The following is a 22,843-nucleotide window of genomic DNA, read 5'->3' as shown; positions in this document are numbered from 1 at the left end:
GAATATAGTGTGCCTGAATGTGAGCAGATTGTTTCCACCACATGTCTACGATATATCAATTCCACATACAAGTCTCTTTAAAAAAAAAAAAAAAGACAAACTGGAATTGTATATAAATTCAGATTCTAAGCAAAATATATGTCGTAAATAAGAAATAAAATACAAGAAATATTTTATTATATTTTTTAATAAAAAAACCTTAATAATTATTATAAAAATTTATTACAATATTGAAATATTTAAGTTCGTTGTCTTTATCTCTTGGCATATATTGATGAGCTCCTTTGAAATCAAATTGTCTATTAAAAAAATATAAGTCGTTAGTCGTCAATAAATTGAAGTTTGTATACAAAAATATCTATATCAATGAAAAATATTTAAAGATTAAAATTATATGTAGACTGAATTGTACCAAGAAGTAGCTATTTACACATTTACTAAGAACATAAATTACCTGTGATGAAGGTAATAATATTTCTTTGAAAACTACATTTCGTAAATTTTTCACTTGTTCCATTTATTTTTTCTTCTTTGACTAAAATTTTTGTAGTTGACTGAGAAATACTTCGAGACAAAGCAACATATAATTGGCCATGGCTAAACACATGTTTAGGGAGATAGATCCCTGACGAACGGATTTTTGCTAGTAAAGAATTTCATAAAAATATATTCTCGTTGTAAGTATAGTTTCTAAACCAACAAAGAATCATTTCGTGCAAAAACTTTGGTTGTCACAAGTAACAAAACCCAAGAAATATTTTATTATATTTTTTAATAAAAAAACCTTAACAATTATTATAAAAATTCATTACAATATTGAAATATTTAAAATGGACAATACTAGTCATAGTAAATATTGATGAAACAGGTAATGAGTGACTTTATTTTTACTCTAACTAAATTTTATTATTTAACTTCCTCATAGACAACTGAACTACTGAAGTGTGAATTTTATTTTTTATTTTTTCACATTGTTATATAAGTAGAGAAATTTTATGTATAATTGTACAAAATTGAATAAGAGACTGAGAGGAAATTATAATAATTAAGAATAAAGTGAGAAAATTAATAATGAATAATAATTTAATCAAGGGGATCACATGAATTAAGCTTAATTAAATGGTGAAAAGTAATTTTACATGTAATTGTATTGTGTATATGAGATAGTTTAACAGCCAATTATTATAAGTACAAGGAACAGCAATCAATACTGTCAATTTAAATACACCCAGAAATTAAAAGAAGCACATAATAGAAGTGCAGGAACTTCAGCTTATGATATGTTGAATCCATTTCAAAGAAGCAAATGTCCGAAAGGGATACATGATTCCTATTTATACAAATACTGACTGAACATCAATGTCAAATAATTAAAAGGTGTCATAACATAACATGATATGATTATGATTAAGATTTTGATTGCTGAGATTTGTATAGAGTTAGCTCCTGCATACAAAACCAAAATATAGTTAAGACTAAAGTAAAGTTCTTAAGGGATCTAAGGAAAGCTTTATTAATTAATTGTTACCTGAGAACAGTATGCATGACCACCATGCAAATTCCAAGTTTTCACCATTGTTTCCCACCTTGATGATGCATTCAAACTTTCTCTTTTAGCAAGGACCATATTCTCACGATTTGAATGTGGGAATCCGGAATTCTTCATATAAACTAATGGCAGGGCACGGCTAAGCCAAGAGTCAGAAGGTGATTTTGGCAATAATGGTGCCGGAACAAATTGATGATGATGATGATCAACTGCTACAATTTGCTTGTTGCTGTTGTTGTTATTGATCTTTGTTTCTTTGTCAAATGAAGTCTGCACAAGTTGCAAGGACATGGAGTCTTGATTAGTTGCCTGGTCAGTTGTCAGTCTTTGAGCCTTGTCATCTTGTTCTTGATTCTCCTTTGAAGGAGGTAAAATAGTTTGTGTATCAAACATAGTGATAGTGTCTTCTTTTCTCTGCCTTGTATCTACAGAACATGAAACTGATGTTGGTAATGTTGTAGCAGTTGCATGTCTGGGAAAGAGAGGTTGAGGTTTGCTTTGGAAACTAGTTGTGGAACGGCGAAAGAGCCTACCACTACCACCTAGTTGCTTCATTTCAGGTGAGTAAGTAAACCTCTCTGATTGACTTCTCCATTTTCTGCTTAACTCATGCTTGTGTGGTGATGAAGCTGCACACCTTGATTTGCTCTTGTGAATAGCATCCCAAGCCTGCAGGGACAAAACATTCATGAATTGCAAAAAGTGCTAATTCACAAACATTCATGTTATGGTTATGGACATGGTTCTCACCTTCTTGATTGGTTTTCCTTTTCCATACTCATATGCACAAGACATGTTAAACTCATCCCTCATTTTCATCCCAGGCACTGTATTTAACAAGCAAAAGGAAAGTCCACAGCCTTTAGCAGAAACACTTGTAGTTGTAGAGTCATCATAACCATAATCATCATCATCATCATCATCATCATCTTGACATTGGGCAGTATATAGCACAAAATCAGTGATGTGTTTGTTAACAATGGACTTTCTTTCCTCGCGAACCAATCTGAGAACATCTCTGGGTTGCTCTGCCACCACAGATTGTTGCTTTCTTGATGAAGCATATTGAGGAGGGTGGACAGTCATGGCCTTCGCCGCAGGTAAAAACCGGTTCATCATGAATTCCTGTGCTTGTTTATCATCATCAGCATTGCTTCCGTGCTTGTCTGCATCAAAACTAACACCACTTGCACTACACTTCATAGAGGCTGATTCTGTACATGACAGTGTCTCAAGTGCATCAGAATAAACATCATCATCATCATCATCTTCTTCTTCTTTTCTTTCTGCAACATTTGTGGATTTTCCAGGGGCAAGACTTGGAGAATCCTTAGAAGGTTGAGGTTGAGATCCATGATTACCCTTTGGTCTTCCAGGGATATGCTCCCAATTGAAAGGCACTGCAACAGGTTCTGTTACCTGATCCAAATAGTATGCAAGAGTGCACCTTTTCTCTAGTACCTTTCTCTTTGCCTCAGTTAAGGACGGTGATGGTGATGCAGCAGAAAAGCGTCTCACAGACATAAGAGGAGCATTAATATCCAATTTCCTCTCATTCATCTTGTTCTTCAACTCAAGTTTTCTGTGGCTAAGACTCAAAATCTTTCTATTCAAGCAACAGATTCTGGAGAAAATAAGAATGATGTGAGGTTTCTGATCATTGACTCTTCAGCTTGCATTGCAAAAAGGCCAGATTTTTTGTTTCAATTAAACATGAATTGAACCTTGATAACAGGGTATTCAATTACTGATAATTGATATGAACTTGCATTTTCGCTGCCATTAAGCTTAAGCAGAGGAAAAGTTAGAAATTTCATAATGCTTTACAGAAAGAATGGAAAGGGAAAGTTGACATTCACGTTACCAATTTTATTCAATATCTATATGGATATGATAACCAAGAAATTTAAGCCTCTGATTATGGAATAAGCCTAGAATACCATTACTCTCTTGTGAATAAACCAAATATACAAATATTTAACATTTGCATAGAGCCATAGACTATAAATACTGAATTTAATTGATACAGCAGGAGCACTCTCATCAATCATCATCATATTCATCATATATATACAGAGTAACAAAACCAAAGAAACAGAAAAATCTATATAAATGAATCGGTTAAACACGTGATGGTAATGAAGGAAGGACCAACCTATTTAATAACAGGATGAAACATGGGACATTGGCACAGAAACAGGGAAAAAATTCATGTGTAGTTCAGGGCAAATGAAAGAAAGAAAGAAGGTTCTAGTATCTGTGTCATGTGAAACAGCACAGGAAGCTTCAGCAAGGGAAGAGGTGTATAAAAGATTAAAAGTCAATGTAAATCAGTGGGAAGTGAACATCACAAGGTGAGAGATTTCAGTCCCATGAGACGTGTATGTATGTAATGATGCAGCAGAATTTGTGTAAGCGGAATGAGTGAGAGCAAAGAAAAGCAGAGTTAGATAGAGAAAGAAAAAGCAAAGGGATGTTAGTGTTTCTTCTTCTTTTGCTTTCTGTGTTTTTCAGATTTACAATGTGTCTGTCACCGGTAGATACACAAAAAACAGTATAATGACTCTCATTTTGATCTTTCTGAAAGGAAGGAAAAGATGATTCCAACCTACTTTTCTTTTTGGCATTAAATCTATAATTATTAATATATATTGGTGATTAGCAGGTCAATTACTCATAATTCATATGAAGTAAATGAGAATTATAAATGAAAGTTTAATTTTCTTTTCACAAGAATTATAAGTGATATCTAAAATTACTATTATTACGAACTTTGACACAGACTAGAATATGCACAAATTTATTATTTGGGTTTGGAACAAACAAGGTTCAATAATATGATGATAAAATATTTAAATTATGCTTATTCTAACTTCTAAGTACAAAAACAATTGGAGCCGAGAAAATGACATGTCTTGTAACGCTTTAAGAGGTCTAATAGAACAAAGATACTTATACTTCCAAAGTGGTGAAGATAAAAAACAAAAGACGTTCCTTTCATACAGTGCATTATTTATGCCAAAAATAAGAAAAATGAACTGCATTTTGCAAAAACCAGCAGATGGACAACAATGTGGTAGTGGTTGTTGGGCCAACTGCCGAGAGCTCTCGACCATCAGGTTGCAGAGAGATTTCGAGGAGGAATCAAGCGAAATAATATAAGATGAGAAGACACCACATCCAACTCAAAACCTTAAGATCTCAAGTTAATGGGTCTCTCATCTTATAAACCCCATACTCTTCCTTGCTTTCTTTGATGTGGGACTAGCTTCAACACTCCTCACACTTGCAACACTAACAGTGGTATGGTATGTTAATTTCATGAGATGCCAAGTTGGGGACCTCCAATTCATAGTGAGAATAAGACATGAAACCCGTGCGAATAAAATAATAAATATGTCAGTTCTATGTGATTAGTAAATGTCAATAATAAGAGTTTAATCGTTATATATGATGTTGTTGTACTATCATTAGATGAGATCTTCACGTTTGCAAAATTTTGAAGTAAATAGGTAAGTCAAATACTTGCTATTTACATCTCACACGAAATAAACGTGAGAATATATATGGATCGGACTAATAATTCACCTATGTTGTCTGTCTCTTGAATCCCTGTGATGAATGTTGTCCAAGTTATTTGTAGTTTCATTGGCATGGCTCTCTTTTGCATTAGCTTCTTTCTGAGAGGTGGAGTAGTGTTCCAGCCATAGTTACATGAATCAATTTAGTATCGAACACTATATACTTTTGGTCTGTGATTGGTTCGGAGGGAAAAAGGAGCAGTCATCATTCATCAATGCTTGTTAACTTCTCAGTAGTTTATCCAACCATGCAATGATACAACACATGAAATCATCAATTATTCCTATGGATACTTGATCATCTTGGCCCATTTAACTGCTACTAGTGGGTTAGGACCACGGCCTACTTGATCATCTTGGTCCATTTATCCACACCACAAAAAAAAGATAATCCAAATAATACGTTACGCATGTATCTATGTAATTGTAAGTTTATAGTTCTATGTTATGATGCTTTAAGAAATCCTTACATTGGATTCTCCAAACTGCATTATTTTCTATTTTCAAGTTAAAGGGATGGATATCATCTAGGATGCACATGACCCGGCCCGGTCCCGAACACTTTAGGGGCTAATTTAGTGTGATTTCATCGGAATTAGAGTCGGGTAAGGGTCTCAAAAATAGACCGGGTCATTATTTCGGGTCGGGTCCGAGCCATAGCTCGGGTCACCCGAAATCGGCCCGGTGGCCCGGTAATCATACACAATTAATATTTTGTGTTATTAGTGATGAATCATGACTATTCTTATATGGAATTTAAGTATTGTAAATCTTAATATTTTGTGTTATTAGTCATTATAAGACTATAAGTTAATGTTTTATGTTTAGAATGTATAAGACTTTAGACTAATGCATAATATTGTGTTATTTGTATTGATTTAAATATTTGGTATTATTAGATAATATTAGTATTGATTGTGGTTATGCTTTAGTATTGATTGTGGTTATGCTTTAATTTTGAAGAAGGGTTAGTTCTTGTTATATTTTTCTAAATAAATTTTACCATGTTAAATAATGGTTGGAATTTTGGAAATTTGGATATTTTTACATGCTAGCTTACAAGAAAGTATCAACGTAATGTAATGTTAACGGCCTAGTTTTTACCCGGTTTTTACCCAATTTTCACCCGGTATAATTGTGGCCCGAAAGTGTATTGGTTTCATCGGGTTTAGGGCCGAATTCGGATCTAATAAATAGATCCGATGTATATTTCGGGTCAAGTCTATGTCACATCAAACCCGGCTTCACCCAGCCATGTGCATCCCTAAATTATCATCGATTGGGTAGGACTCGACAATTTCTTGCAAATATACACATATTACACCAAAGTCCAAAATGGGTAAAACTGAAACATGTCTAGATTCTCAAGAGTAATCATAGCACCACTTTCACAAAAACAACAAAGTAAATGGTACATCATGGACATGACTTTGCTTAACCGGCCACTCTTGGATTTGGATTGGGTCACTCATATTCATACCAGACACCAGACGCATCTCCAGTAGAAGTCCACATGATGATTTGATTGGAGCAAGCTAAGACAAATATCATCGTAGTGGAACTAATTGTTTTTCACCGTGATGATGTACGTGTAACAAAAGGAACACATAATTGAATAAACAAGTGTCAATGTCCTTAACATTACATTGCATTAAATAGAGAGCAAATAGAATATGAAAACCTAGCCCATGGTCCCTCCCTTTTATACCTCACGTGATGCCCACTAACATCTACATCTGTACTTATTCAATGAGACCAATTTTATGGGATTTAGATCCTCTAAATTTTGAATTTTACTTTAGAGAATAAAATATGATTTATCATAATTTATTTTATAAGTGGGATCAAGAGAAAATATGAGAGAGAAAATATTCAATAGTAAAAAATTTCACTTTATCTTTTAAAGTAAAAATTTAAAATTTAGTGGATCCAAATTCAATCTTGATTGTGTTTTTATTATAAAGGGCTTTTTTTTGTCAAACATTATACAGGTTAATTCACTGGTTAGTATGGTGTCATTAGTTAACTATAGATTGTTAAATAAAATCCAAATTATAATTTGGACCTAGGCCTCGAGGGAGAAAAAAATGAAACCAGCATTTCTAGTACCATTGTTATATATAATTCTAGTTTCAAATTATAAATACTAATGTATCATTAAGTGCTAATTAATGTACCAATTAATTCGATCTTTTATTATTAAATATGTATAAAAATAAATAAAATTAATTAAGATAATAAATTATTTATAATTTAATTAAAATATTTTAAGTTTAAACTTCAAAAATAAAAAATATATTTTTTATAAATTATATATAATAAATAATATTTTAAAAATAAAAATATTCACTAACTCTTTTTTAATTTTTATTATATTTTTAATATAATTAATAATATTTCATCACTACTTCTTAGTGTGGCCGAGACTGATCGATTGAAAAATTGTAAGGTACCAACAAATAAATTATATAAAAATATTATATATTTTAATATATATTTTATATAAATAATTAATTTTTGTATATATATTATTTTTTAAAAAAATAAAAAGACTCGAACCCATAACCTCTAAATAAATATAAAAAGATTATGTCATTTATACACATGGTATAATTCTAAATAAAATATGAAATTTCATTCACGGCTTATATATTTTAGAGTTGTGTAATTTATTCTATTAATCCGTTCTTTTTGTGCAATTTTTTATATTTATATTTTTAAATATTTAGTAAATATTATAAAAAATTAAAATCAATAAACGTGAATGAGAGATTCGTCGCCGACAAATACTCGTGTACCATAATACTACTTCTAACAACAATTTCGCTAGTTAAATAATAAAAATTTTGAAAAACATAAATAATAGACTGCATTCTCAATCCATTAAATATAAAAATAATATTCAATATAATTATTTTACTGTATTTTTAATTTTACTTTCCTATTTTACTTTCTTTTCTAATTTAAACCTTATTTTCACCTACTCCTAACGTCAACCCTATTTTTTCACCGCATCACATCACCGCCATCTTTCCTATCGTCGAAAACGAATCTTCTTAGCTTCACTCTTGCCCGTCGTCGCTAACCCGCCTAAAAGAATCGCAGTTCTCCTATTGCTCGGATGCTGCACCACTACTGCTGTGTCATCGCCGGCATAGTCGCGTCTTCTCCCCATCTTTTGCGCACCGCTGCTTTGCCCATTTCGAAGCCCACGAAGTGACGTCGCACCGTCGCCAAGTCAGAGGCCTTATTCCGCCGCTGCTCCAACGCTGTACATCTACCCTTGCTTCCACGCCGTTGCGTCATGTCTTTGCCACTTCCATCGCGTGCCATTTTGCTTCGTTCACCCAAATAGTATGACCCAAATAAACATCCACATCTTAGTGAAACCATTTGCATACATAATAAAATGAACATTTGCCTTAGTTAATAAGAAACAACTAACAAGTTGACCAAAATACCACGCATGCACTATGTTTAAATGGCGTAACTCAAACCCAACTTGAATTCAAGCAAAATTAAACTAAATCTAATCCAAACCACATAACAAAAGAAACTTAGCTTGCAGAGCATATGTGCATGCAGAATCAAGCAAATCAAGTAAAATACTAATGCTATACCCAAATAAACATCCACTTTAGAATGAAAAAAACCATCCACATACACAATAAAATAAATATTCGACTTAGTTGATAAGAAATAAATAACAAGACAGCAGTTACGGGGGCACCGGGGTTGTGATACAGTAGCGACGGCAGTGACACAGGATTGCAAGAGAGTGATTGCAGCGGCTGCATGTGTAACGCGATACGACAGTACTCGCGGCCGGGAACGCACCTCGTGGACGGACGGGCACCTCGCGAAGGCTCTCCTTCCGATGGTGGCGGAGATTTGTGTAGGCGGATCAGCGGCGCACTGTGGATGCTTAGCGGCGGAAGTCTGAACGGCAGGCGGTTAGAAGAAATGGGAGAACGGTGCAAAGAGACAGAAAGTGATGTCGCTTGAAAAAATATTAAAAAATAAAAAAAGAATTTAAAATTATGATTAAACCTAGTTAATTCAAAATTTGATTTTTAAAATTAAAATTAACTTATAGGTTATTAAAAAAAAGACGTTATTCCTCTATACTTTCTCATCTACGAAAATAATAAAATTATATCATTCTTCCATATTCACCTCAAACAATCATTTGCAAATTAAAACTCGTAAGTATCCACCATTTTTAAAAGGTGTAAATTTCATGTTCATAATGCTGTATATTTTAGACAAAGAAAACATTGTACGAAAAAAAAGCTCTACAACGACCAAGCAAATTAAGTCCAATTAAGTTATTGTACATATGTTTTATTGTGGTCGTTATCATTACTATCACTATCACCTCTTCCTCATCTTTTTACTCTTTTTCCTCTCTTTTTTTTATTTGATTTTTTTTTGTGCCTCCTTGATTATCATCGTTATCATCATTTTATTCTTCTTCTTCTTAGTTAAATATTATACAATTAGTTTAATAATTCATTTAGTTGTAAATGACACGGTTAAAAATTTTCAATGTCAAAATTAAAAAATTTTCTGTGTCACAGTTAAAAAATTTTGGAGCTATTTTTCTGATAAATTCTGCACAATTCAAAATTCTCATTCCTCCCTCATCATCATCATCTTATTTTACATTCTCATAATTCTTGTTTCACCCACTTAATAAGAACTTGTATCATGAATTCACGGTTAAAAAATTTTCTGTGTCAAAATTAAGAAACTTTTTATATCACAGTTAAAATGTGTCGATGCTATTTATGTTGAATTTTACATAATTCAAAACTCCTTATCCTCCTATTCTTCTTCATTTTAATACTTTTAATACCACGCAATCAATTCAGTGATAAATAGCACATAAATTTTTTATAAATGATATAAAAAATGTTAAAGAATCAAAAGTCCAAAATCTTAACTCCCTCTACCAATAAAATACATTCAAATATATTTTAGAATAAAAAAAATGTTAATTTATTGTAAATGACATAGAAATGGCTAAACCTCTTATATATGAATTTAATACCATCCAACTAGTTCGGTGATAAGAAAATTATATCATTTAGTTGGAAATGACACAGTTAATAAATTTCTATATTACGATTAAGAAATTTGGTGTCAAAATTAAGAAATTTATTTCTATGTCACTGTTAAAAAATTTCGATGCTATTTTTTAATAAATTATGCACAATTCAAAATTCTCTTTCATCATCATTGTCTTCTTCTTTTTCTTTTTTTTTTTTTCCTTCTTCTTCTGGTTTTACATTCTCATAATTCTTATTTCATACTCTAAACAAGAATCCGTGTCATGGTTAAGAAATTTCGGTGTCAAAATTGAGAAACTTCTATGTCACCATTAAAAAATTTCGGTGTTATTTTTTGATAAATTCTGCATAACTCAAAATTCCTCCTCTTCTTCTTCTTCTTTTCTTGTTCATCTTCTCCTTCTTATTTTACCTTTTCGTAATTCTTCTTGTTTTACCCTCTTAATAAGAATAAAAAAAAATACATAATGCTACAAAACCACCAAGAAGATGAGGAGGAAAAGAAAAAAAATTCAGCAATAGCAGCAGCAACAAAAAAACGTGGAGAAAACACGCAAAGAAAAAAAAGGAGGCATTCATATTAAAGAATGTAGGATATGCGTTAGTGGAGAGTTGGAGCGTGTCTAATACACTCTCACTAATAAAATTAATTTTTGTTGGTTTTGGGTCAATTTAGTTGGACATTGTTGTAAAAAAAACTTGGTAGTATAGAGGGATTGAAAGTATAATTAGACTTTATTTGATAAAACTTTTCGAAAAGGTGGTTGTGCTTTTCAAAAGCACAAGCACATTGTTTTACGTTTGGTAAATAAAAAAAATTATGTGCTTAATTATACTTGCATCTTTTAAATGTTAGTGGTACTTTTGAAAATACTTAAGGAAAGCTTTTTAAAGTTGGCTTGTACTAATCAAAATTAAAAAGTCTAATACAACCTCATACATTAATGTCTATTATAGTATTTTTAAATTTTAAAAATTATTTTGCCAAACGCATTTGTTGTTATTTGTCTTTATTAAACACTACAAGAAAATGGATTTTGCGTCAGATGTTAGCGGCGGGTTTATCGGCGAATTTACCAGCAGATTTGGCAATAAATTCGTTGGATATACAAGTTACCGTCGGATTCAATTTTTTGACGATAAATTCGCTGGTAATAATTAGAGGGAAAAAAAGAAAAATTGCTGCGATCATTACCATCGGATTTAAGGGTGAAAAATCCGATAGTAACGTAATTAAATGAAACGCGCCATTTTGGTCGCAGGCTGTGCGTTACTGGCAGATTTTTTCCGTGGTAAATTCGTCGATAAAATTGACCATAAATTCGAATTTGGGTACCTTTTCCTTCCATTTATGCAATATCATCAACCTCACTTCTCTCCCCTTTCTCTTTCTCTCTCGCTGTCACCCCCCCAATCATCACCATTCGCTACCGTTTCGTTGGTCACCACCACCCCACTCACTCTCATTGCTGGTCGTTGTCGCCGCCTCAACGTTGCTGCGTCCTGCACTGCGCTCGTTCAATAGCGTTAGCACCTCCTACTCCACACTCGTTCATCATCGTTGCGGCCTCCTCCCGCAGCTTCATCATCGCTATCTCGTCATTTTTTCCTTTTTTTATTTTATTTTGAAATTCTTTTAACATTTGGGGGTTTAGGATTCATTCCGTTGTTTGAAATTTTTTTAAAATTGTTAATCTTCTGAGTTTGTATGTTTACTTGTTCAATTATTTGTGTAATTATTGCTGAATTTTTTATTTGGTATTTAGGGTTTGTTTATTTTTTTGTTTAATTGTCAGATATACATATACATATATATACTGCTGTTGCTTGCCTTCTTTGCTTAATGAATTGAATTGGATGAGGATACATTTATTATTATTTTTGTTCTGATTGATCTATTTTATGTCGTGTTTAAACCTCTTATTGTTTGAGTATTGTTAGAGTATTTAATAGGATAGTGATACCTTTGTTATTGTTTGTTGGGTGATTGGGGACTTTTTAGCACTTTAGATCTTTCCTTGTTTTTTAGCAAGATTGATCGAGTTCAAATATCTTTTTGATTGTTTAATACGGTTCAGATTTCCATACATGCATGTTCTTATTGTAATTACTCTTGTTAAAGCCTTTTCTTTGTTATAGATTCCATTAGGTCTGTTTAGTTTGATTGAGCATATACTGTAAGCTTTTCTACGTCTGTGTAACAAGCATGTATGTTATATAAGTATTCGCTTTTATTATTTTTTCAAATTCTAATCCATTGTAATTTCATATCTGATTATAAATTTAAAAATTTGATTTAATTATTCTGTTAATTTCTATAGTTTTGTGAAATTTTTAATTAGGTTTTTATATTTTTTTTCTTTTTAATTGGGTCCCTGTACTAATTTTTTTTTCAATTAAGTCTTTCTTAGTAGTAATTAGCTTAATTTTATAGGGACCCAACTAAAAAAAAATTGGTATAGAGACCTAAATAAAAAAAAGTGTAAGGACCCAATTAAAAAAATATTTAGTGCAAGGACTCAATTAAAAAGAAAAAAAGTATAGGGACCAAATTAAAAATTTTGCAAAACTATAAAAACCAACAGAGTAATTAACCTAAAAATTTCAATTTCAATTTCAGTTTCCATCCTATATCTTTATATTCATATAATTGATTATTTGAATTTTGGGCATCCTAATATTGAAGAGAAGTAATATGATAACATGTCTAAGAGTGTATGTTGCTCATAATTTTATCATTCTCGTTTTGATCTTGTCTCTAAAAAATGTTTTAAATATGTGACCCATCGTTCCATACCGTCTATGTACAATGAATTCGAGATTGGGAGACATTGTGCTGTAGTTTCAATCTCATATGGATTCCATGTTTTTGTCCCAAGCTTATAAAGTGTATACAATTTACAAGTATAGCAGTAATAGACCGTGTTATAGATTAGTTAGAGGTTGTTTAGTCTTAATATCATAAATAGCTTGGGATGGTTGATTCTTTATGTAATGTAATACATTAATATAGTCTAATTTCTAATATTCATCAATATTACTCTTTTGATTTTTGGTTTAATTTTTGTAATTGAAGATTTGCTGTATTTTAAATTTGATTTTTCTGCTTAATTGAATTTTGTAAATTTAGAAATTATTAAATTTAAATATTTAAAATTATATATTAAATTTTTAAATAATTTTTTTAAAAAATTAAAATTAAGTTTACCGTCGAATTTATCGAGAAAATTTCGACAGTAACAAGCTTCAAAATTTTACTAATTAAAAATTTATATCCATCGTTAAATCTGTCAGTAATTAGCGACATAATAAAAAATTAATTGATAAATAATTACCAGCAAAATTTATACCGTTGAATTTATTCTGCCACTAAATTCAACGATAAACAGACTATCGCTAAAATTTTTTGATAAATCCATCAATAAATCTGATGGTATCTAACGACTTTCTTATAATAAAAAATCATTTTTAATTTAATTTATCAAATACAGATACTAAAATTTTTAAAAAATTATCTTTTAAAAACTTACTTTTATAAACTACTTTTAAAAAATAAAAATTTTACCAAACTAAACAATAATACTTCTCAATATATTGTATCCTAGCTTTGGCCTTTACACAATCCCTTATTATTAGCATGCACTGACTTGTAAAAAATTGGAAGCTTAATATAAAACATTAAGAAAAAGGTATGTCATGAATCAAGATGGTGCGAAAGTAAAGAAAGCTGAACGCTGATGTTTTAATTAAACATATAGCAGGAAATTAAACTAGGAACTATCACTAAAATATACATAACTACATAAGGGCACATACATAGAACAGTAAAGCCAACTAGGTATATAGTTAGGCAACCATTATTTATGTTTTTTTTGGGAGAATTATACATAATAAATTGCATTGCAATGCAAGGTTGTACATCATATATATGATCTAGCAACCATGCATGCAAGTTTTAATTAATTTACTGGGATTAAACTGGTAAAACAAGATTATTATTCTTATATTCCAAACTACTAAGTGGCATATATGGTGATGATGCTCTTTATCAAATTGTCAGGTCCTATCCAACAATTTGTCCTTGTAGCCCTGTATGCAAAAATATTCAAGTAACTGCTTAATTACTTGCAATAACCCTTAGCTTCCAACTAAGATAATTTGGTGCAATGCTCTTTCTAAAAGATTTAAAACAAATTAAATTAAGAAGAGTGTTACGGGCCAGCAACTTTTGGTATTTGTAGCTATCAAATAGCCATCAATGATAATTTTAATGGTATAAGATTGGTGTGAGATTTCATCCAATGACTCACTTTTCTCTGCTGGTTACATGCTTGCCAGAATTTGAAAAAGTTGCTGGCCCCTAGACTTTTTCTTAAAAAATTAATTGAAAATGACTGTAAAAATATTGGCTGCATCATGTACACTTAAACTCAATCTTTTCATATTTAGAGAAAATGACAAATTTTCTATGATAAAAACTGAAATTAATTTCTCCTCGAAAAATTCTCCTTCAAAACAATCATCTTGGTTGGTCTAGCTAATAATCAAAGTCATCCTAATATGACATTGGCCATTATTTACTATTTTTGCATAAATAAACCGAGATCCATAACTTGTTCACAACAGTATAATTCTAAAGGATTAATATATACACGCCTTTAAATTAAACAACACAAAACACTTAAAGAAAGGGCTATTAATACATAAAAATCTGATATATATCAGCAAGAATAGATTGTAATTCAATAGACAGATTTAGGTGACCAAGAAAAACTTGGGCCAAAGTATTTGTGTATTTGAGGTGAGTTAGATTTTATGATTATATTGGAATTAAACTATTGTTAAAGACAATCATTCACGTGCTTTATCTTATTAACTTAAATATTTTTTATTAAGTAACTTCATGATATGAAAATCCTAAGATTTTATATCTTTAGCATTATAGATGAAGTTTGCTCGTCTCAATTCACTATAGCCAAAATTCATAATAACATGTTATAGGGCTTGTTTGATGGGATTCTAAAAAAATATTTTTTTGAGTTATTTTGTTGGTTTAATTACTGTATTTTTATAGTTTTATTAAATTTTTAATTAGGTTTTATATATATATATATATATATATATATATATATATATATATATATATATATATATATATATATATATTTTTTAATCAAGTCCATACATTATTTTTATTTTATAATTAAGTCTTCTCTAGCATAAAAAGTGTTAAAATTAACTGAATATTTATCCGCAAATTAAAGATATCCACATTTAAGAATCTAACTAGATGTTTAACCACATGTATTTTGAAAAAAATATTTTGTTAATTTTAATGTTTTTGACATGAAAATGATCTAACTACAATAGGAACCCAATTAAAAAGAAAAAAAAGTATAGGGACCTAATTAAAAATTTGGTAAAACTATAAAGACCAACAGAATAATTAATTTTTTTAAATTTTTTTAAAAAAATAAAAATAATTTTATGTTTGGATATTTCATACAAAAAATTTTTTTTTATCTATCAACTATGTTTAGATGCAACAATATAAAAGTATTTTTTGTTTATTTATTATGTAAAAAATATTTTTTTAAAAAAAATTCTAAAAAATATAAATTGTAGTTTCTCAATTTTTTTTAATTTTTCTAATATTTTTACTTTTATTACTAAAAATTTGCTAAACATATTAAAAAATAAAAGAAAAATTATTGAAAAAATCTTTTTCTATAAACTTAATCGCATCCAAATAAGTACATAGGTTTCTTTCATTTTAAAAACTTGTATTCTTAAGATAGAAGGAAATGCTTTCTTACACATTATTAGCTCAATATAATAAAAAGAATTTGAGATATATAGAATAGAAGTTAGGAGAGGAGTAGATATAGAGACTTGAAGAAGTGAAGGTCTCACTTTCTCAAAAGCTTTAACCTACTATATTAATTAGCTAGGTAGATTTAGTATTTAAAAAGCTCAAGTATGATATCAAGTTTAAGTGTAAATATATATTTTGTTTTTCTGAAAAACAGAATGTTAAATCGATTTAAGAGGAGAAAACTTTCAATACTAAAATAAATCATTTAGATCAGAGTTCATTAATCATGATATCATATATAGTTCTTAAAACTTGTTGACATAAAAAATTTATATTAATTAAAATGTGATTTTATTTTATCTTTCTAAACATCATGTGATACAAGAAAATGTGGATAAAGGTATACAATGAGTTTATTACACTATAATTCTTTGACTTTGTCATCATGTGCATTTCAATATTTCAATTTTAAAACATCAGAAAACAATGAACATTTTAATTAAAATAAGTACATTTTTCATTGAACATTATTAAATGTGTTAATTTAAAAAAATGACTAAAATTATTAAACAAAAAAGTAATTTTTTATACATAGCATAAAAAATTATGATACCAACGCATTTATTATTTTAAAAGTTTAAAAAATTTTCTTAGTATGTAATGGTCATCTTAACAAACCAAATTTATACATGTCCATAAGTTAGATAAATTGAAGAAGTGGCCCTCAGATCTTCTCTATTAGGCTACCTCAGTATAAAAACACTATGATTGAAAAGGTCACAAGACAAATTAAAAGGGCATGCCAAAGACCATTTGTCTCTCCATATAGGCTCAAAACAAAAAAAAGACACAATTTTTTAGCGGAAAAGTCTAGGGGCCAGCAACTTTGTTAAATTCTGGCCAGCATGTAACCAGCAAAGAAAAGTGAGCTATTGGATGAAATCTCACACCAATCTCACACCATTAAAACCATCATTGATAGCTATTTGATGGCTACAAATCACAAAAGTTACTGGTCCCTTAGCATTTAGCATCCAACAATATAATGGCAACAAATGAATAAATATATAATACAAATAAATTTGCTTTATACAAAACCCCTCTCTCTCTCTCTATATATATATATATATATATATATATGCACTGTCTGTGTATATATGTAGCAATACCATTATAACTAATTTTACACAAAACCTTGTAAATACCAAATATACTAGCTATATCCAAAAATTACCAAATATATAAATATGAGTACTTTCTAGGTCATATTGTTGTTTGTTGATGTAATCACATGCACGTATGACATATATAAAGAGCAAGCAATAAACTCATCACATAGGACACAGACATGGGGAGCACAAAAAATCTCAGAAGATCAGAAAAGGCCCCTATATTACAATAAAGTAAACATCTGAGGGAGTATTTAATTAATTAGGAAACTGCACCAAATAGTATTTTGAATGATAAGAGAGAGAAAGAAGAGAGAGACAGACACTATTAATTTATAATCCAATCATGAGTATTATTCCATTTTACCTTTGGTTAGTAAAAGTTAAAAACAATTATTTTTGTTTCTGACCAAAACAAAAATCTAATCAACAATGCAAATTAGGGTTTTCATCTTGTTTCTAGGGTTTTGTTGTATACTTAAAGTGGTAACAAATTAAACTTGAATGGGTAATCTTTTATTGCCTCTCTCTTTGTGACCCTCATTGATAAAAAATTTTGATGGATGCTACATTAATGTCAAAGAAAATTGAGGATTAGAAAGAAGATATGTTATAATAATCCAGAGTTATATTCTTTTGAAGCTCAATAAATATGGATCAACGAACAGAATCATAATTTATATATAGATATTAATATTTTGTACTGAATTAGACACTTGATAAATATATTATTTTAAACCCTAATTTGTTAGATAATAATACCAAATAAAATAACTTAATGAATTTGTTATCTTAATAATATCAACAAGTGTTCTGTTAATAAAACCCCATAACAATAGGAATAGAGATTAAAGTTGACAACTGTATATAAAACTATAAAATCAATTATCCCGTGGATATTTTAAGCAATTTTATTTTATTATTTTTTAATTACAGATGATGAGGAATGTTCTAGTCTTACATGTTAAATTAATTTTTTTGGCAGCATATAATAAATTAAAATTGATATTGAATCTCAAATTCAAACATTTAAAGGGTTGAATGAAGTTGAAGATAATTGCATGATATAGTTAGATTATAATACAAAAAATATTATCTACACTAATTAAAGAAGCTAATTATTTATATATAAATATATATTATTTAATTTATTTTAAATATATATATTATATAAAAATAAGTGATTTAATAACTAATTTTTTGTTTGGACTTATGATAAGGCAACAATTAACAAGAGGTATTGATAAAGGTGGAAATTCAGGTGTAGTCGACTTCAAGTGAAGTTAATACCTGAGAGTCGTTAGATAATTTGACTGATTTGACTAAATTTTCATCTAACGGCTCTTATATATCAACTTTACGTGAAGTCAGTAAATTTTCACCATTGATAAAAGATAAAAGAGAAATTTACCATGGAAGATGGAGAAGATTCAAGAAGTGAATTCCTTGAAAGGTAGTTTTGCAATAGTAGGAGCGGTGGCCTTAAGGCGAAGTTGGTGGTGCTGCTTTTTCTTCTTCTTCTTGTTGTAAGGAATCCCTCTGGCCTTGGATTGGCAGTCCTTGACCTCACGCAGGTAGAGGCGGATGGGTCCGCCTCCGAAGGGGTTGGTGTCGGGGGATCCGCCGTGCTCCTCGTAGGCGGCGCGGAGGCGTCCGATGAGGGCGTCGAGGCTGCCCCAAGCCTGGCGGAGGGGGCAGGCGCAAGGAGCGGGAGGAGAGGGATGGCCGAAGAAGATGCAAGCGTGTAGGTGAACTTTGGTTTTGCCGAACTGGTCGAGGTAGCGGAGGAAGTCGAGAACGTGGTTGTAGTTGCAGTGAGAGAGTGAGACAGGAGGTGACTGGTTCTTCAGGTATTGGCCGAACGTGTTCCAGTCTCGCCGCTTCTGAGACTCGTAGCGGCTCAGCGGCTGGGGCTGTTCAGTGGAGGACGACATGGCTACTGTATGTATGTATGTAGTGGTTATTAGAAATTACAAATGTGCTGTGTTTCGTAGAAACATGATGTGATGATGGATATAACTTCCCCTCTCTTCTGACAAGACATCGCATGGGTCCCTTCTTGCATTGCTCCCTTTCTTCTCTTCCAACTTCTAATTACTAATTATCACTACTCTATAACGCTCTTAATTACATTTTCTTCCTTCTAAGCAACTATGTTTATGCCATTATCTTTAGTAAATTTTATGATTTATATCTATTAATTAGTTATTATTAATATTTTTAATAATACGAGATTACCTGAAATTATTTATTTTTTTTATGAGATTACTTTTAAAATTAGGTAAATTCTATCGTACCGCTATAAGACCGGCTATACTTTATGGTACGGAGTGTTGGGCGACTAAAAGGGAGCACGAACATAAGTTGAGTGTGGCAGAAATGAAGATGTTGAGATGAATGAGTGATCATATGCGATTGGATAAAATAAAGAATGAAGATATAAGGGAGAGAGTTGGAGTAGCACCCATTGTGGAAAAGATGGTTGAATCGCGTCTCAGGTGGTTTGGACATGTGAGAAGAAGACCGATAAAACATCCAGTCAAGATGGTGGATGAGATGGAAGATGGACAAAGGGCGAAAGGAAGAGGAAGATCAAAGAAGATCATCCATGAGGTGGTCAAACGAGATCTACATGTAAACGATTTCTTTGTAGACATGATACATGACAGAGTACAATGGCGTCGTTTGATTTATGTAACTGATCTCACTTAGTGAGATAAGACTTTGTTATTATTATTGTTAATTAAATATTGGCTAAATTTTAATAAAAATAATAGTCTTCTAAATTTTTTCATCTTTTATCATATTCATGTTACACGTACATGTTATATATACATGTGCTAATATGCTATATTATCTTCTGTTAAATAAATGTTAGAAGATGATTAAAATTTATTATTTTTTATTATTAGTTAGTTATTAATATTTAAAAATATAAAATAAAATATATTATTAAATTATTAAATTAAAAAAAATAAATTAATAATTAAATAATAACAAAAAATAATAAATTCTGATCGTCTAGCATTTTTCTTTCTATATATGCCACCAAAAATGATAGCTTAGTTTGTCTGAAAAAAAAAATTCATGTCATCACTGCTAGATATAGTCATTGAGATGCAAAAAATTAAATACATGAGTATTAAGATCATATGATGAGCATATAATAATAATAATAATAATAATAATAATATTATTATTATTATTATTATTATTATTATTATTATTATTATTATTATTATTATTATTATTATTATTCAATATAAGAAATGTTAGGTTATTGTTTCATGTAATTATTTTATATTTGAGTCAACACTAATTAATTTTTCTTTTTTATTAAAAGTATTGAACCCTAACATTAATTCTTTATTAACACAACTGTATATCGTTACCAAAAAAGTGAAAATATTCATAAAGTATAGAATATTTATATGTATGTGTATATATATATATATACGCATGACTTAATAATCTCCTTATATATACTATTGAATTGAGGTAAATTTAGAGGGAAAAAATTAACTTATTTGTTTCTATATAAACAATCATTTACATATGATAATAATTTGAAATAAATGAACAATTATTTGAATCGGAGAAATACCGTTCGATCACGCACACTTATAATATACATACGCATTAGCGTATACTATAATTGTATAATTTTGCCTTTATTTATTATTATTTTTATGTTTGAGATTCGGAATGACATATATATGCTCTGTTATATATGGATTGAGATATTAAGAATAATCAATAAAATAAGATAAAAACTTATATACAATTATCTTCATGTAATATTAGTAGTTAAAAATAATAAGATATATAATTTAATATGTTTAATTATATTATTATCTAATAACTTTTTATTATTAATTTCACATATGTAAGTCTTTATCATAACACAATTAAAGGGCCGTTACTTTTCGCAATAGACATTATGAACTTTGTAATGGTTTGCATAGGAACCTTCTTTTTCATAATTTTGTATAGTTTACGATACTGGGAACCAATAGAATTAATTAGCTTAATTACTCATTATTATTCTGCAACTTGGTGCTTATATTCAAGTCTTGATTGATGTAGGAATTCTTTTAATATAGCATTAATAAGTATAATATAGTCCACTACTAATCAAGTTGGTTACACACTACTGAGAATGATTTCTGGGGAGCAAAGGTATGTGTGTTAGGCATATATTCTCCAAATAAATGTGTCTAATAATATGTTTAACAGATTAATAAAACAATATTGGTCTTTTTATGCTCTGTATGTGTTATGCAAATTTTAAGTAATAAAAAATAGTGATGACTTTAACAATGGCAAATAATTCAAGTGGTTTGAAATTTAATATTTAAGAGCAAAATCTTTTTTTTTTTTTGAATAATTCTCCACGTACAAGCGTTTTTTTATACAAGTCTTTACAAGTCATTTATATTAAAGCGCTTTGAATCGTTACTGCACGTTTTTACTGCACCTTCTTCTTCATCTTGCTGCACGTTCTTCTTCCTCTTCCTCTTCTTCTTCTTTTTTTTCGTTTCTTGCTTTTTCTTTCTCCTTCTTCATTTACATGCTTTTCTCTCTATTTTCTTTCTTCGTTATTCTCGATTTCTATTGTTTTTTGACATCAAGCTCTGAAATTGTTTTTGAAGAAGAAGAAGCAGCAGAAGATGAGGAGGAGAAAGAGAAAGAATTCTGAATTATGCATAAGGTGTACTTCAACGAATTTTGGGTGTATTTCTTAAATCTTTTGGGTGTAGTTTTGTAATCCTTTGGGTGTATTTCTATAATCGTTTGGGTGAGTTCCTGTAACCGTTTGGGTGTATTTCTGTAATCGTTTGGGTGTATTTCTGAAGTTCTATTATCTTCAAATTTGACAAGAAACTCATTTTTCATGGAGGAAGAAGAAGAAGAGTCGTTCATAATACATGGTGAGTAGCGCACTTTGGAAATAGGAAGTGGTTGAATAACCGTGCATTTATTTACTCTTGAAGATGGGAGTGTAATGCGTGTGTTTGTTGAACTTGTGCCAACTTATAAAACTTGTAAGTCAAAAAGACTTGTATATGTAGTAGACCTTTTTTTTTTACGAATACTAGTTTTATGTGCTTCAAAATCTTTATTTTACCAATGATAAAGAAAAAAAAAATTCTGCAAAGATAAACAAATTAAATAAACTGACTTTACTTAAATAAACTTAACATAAAAAATACTTTTCAGAATTTCAAAGTGTCATGAACATCAAATGAAAAGAATTTTTATAAAATTTTGAAGTTTCAAATAAAATGAAAAATATAATAAAGTAAAAAAAAAAAATTCCTCACTCAAAATAAAATCTAAAAAAGTCACTCGAATGTAAAAGTGTGTTTTTGAAGAGAATTTCCAACCTTTTACTCATTTATATTCCATCAATTTATAGACCAAATAGATCCAATCATTTAGCGACACATTATTAGTTCAATAGTTTTTGTCAAATAACTGTTCGCGTCCAATTCTATAAATCAAACTTTGTCTTTGAATTCTTTTTCGATAGCCTTTCTCGACTTTTTCCAGATCATAATCCACTTTGCCTCATTGATCACCAAAATTACATCACTCGAGTAACAATATGATTTAACAAATGGGAGAAAAAAATATAAAGATTTTAATTAACTAAT

The 22,843-nt window shown here is 30.0% G+C and overlaps 1 protein-coding gene and 1 pseudogene across 4 annotated transcripts; both read right to left on the bottom strand.

The window, feature by feature from the left end:
* Positions 1-1,273: 1,273 nt before the first annotated feature.
* LOC107632188 (uncharacterized) lies at positions 1,274-4,105 on the bottom strand. Of its 3 annotated transcripts, none has more exons than XM_016335871.3 (4): positions 3,705-4,105; positions 2,300-3,173; positions 1,529-2,218; positions 1,274-1,446 (listed from the first exon to the last, which is right to left on the bottom strand). In XM_016335871.3, the coding sequence occupies exons 2-4, from the start codon at positions 3,107-3,109 to the stop codon at positions 1,408-1,410; spliced, it is 1,539 nt and encodes a 512-aa protein (XP_016191357.1). In that variant the 5' UTR covers positions 3,110-3,173; positions 3,705-4,105; the 3' UTR covers positions 1,274-1,407. The 3 variants fall into 3 exon arrangements, with proteins under 3 accessions (XP_016191357.1, XP_088343502.1, XP_088343499.1); XM_088487376.1 differs by having other exon boundaries at positions 2,300-3,336; positions 3,705-4,071; XM_088487373.1 differs by lacking the exon at positions 3,705-4,105 and having other exon boundaries at positions 2,300-3,686.
* A 9,943-nt stretch (positions 4,106-14,048) lies between these two features.
* LOC107634833 (protein LIGHT-DEPENDENT SHORT HYPOCOTYLS 10 pseudogene) lies at positions 14,049-19,230 on the bottom strand (annotated as a pseudogene). The gene is made up of 2 exons (XR_015902188.1): positions 18,598-19,230; positions 14,049-14,291 (listed from the first exon to the last, which is right to left on the bottom strand). The product of XR_015902188.1 is annotated as a protein LIGHT-DEPENDENT SHORT HYPOCOTYLS 10 pseudogene (transcript).
* Between the last annotated feature and the right edge of the window lie 3,613 nt (positions 19,231-22,843).

The sequence above is a fragment of the Arachis ipaensis genome, chromosome B10, assembly GCF_059453495.1.
Source record: "Arachis ipaensis isolate K30076 ecotype BB chromosome B10, ASM5945349v1, whole genome shotgun sequence".
NCBI lineage: Eukaryota > Viridiplantae > Streptophyta > Magnoliopsida > Fabales > Fabaceae > Arachis > Arachis ipaensis.
Note: the sequence above shows the minus strand (reverse complement) of the source record. Positions and strands in the feature narration are given on the sequence as shown.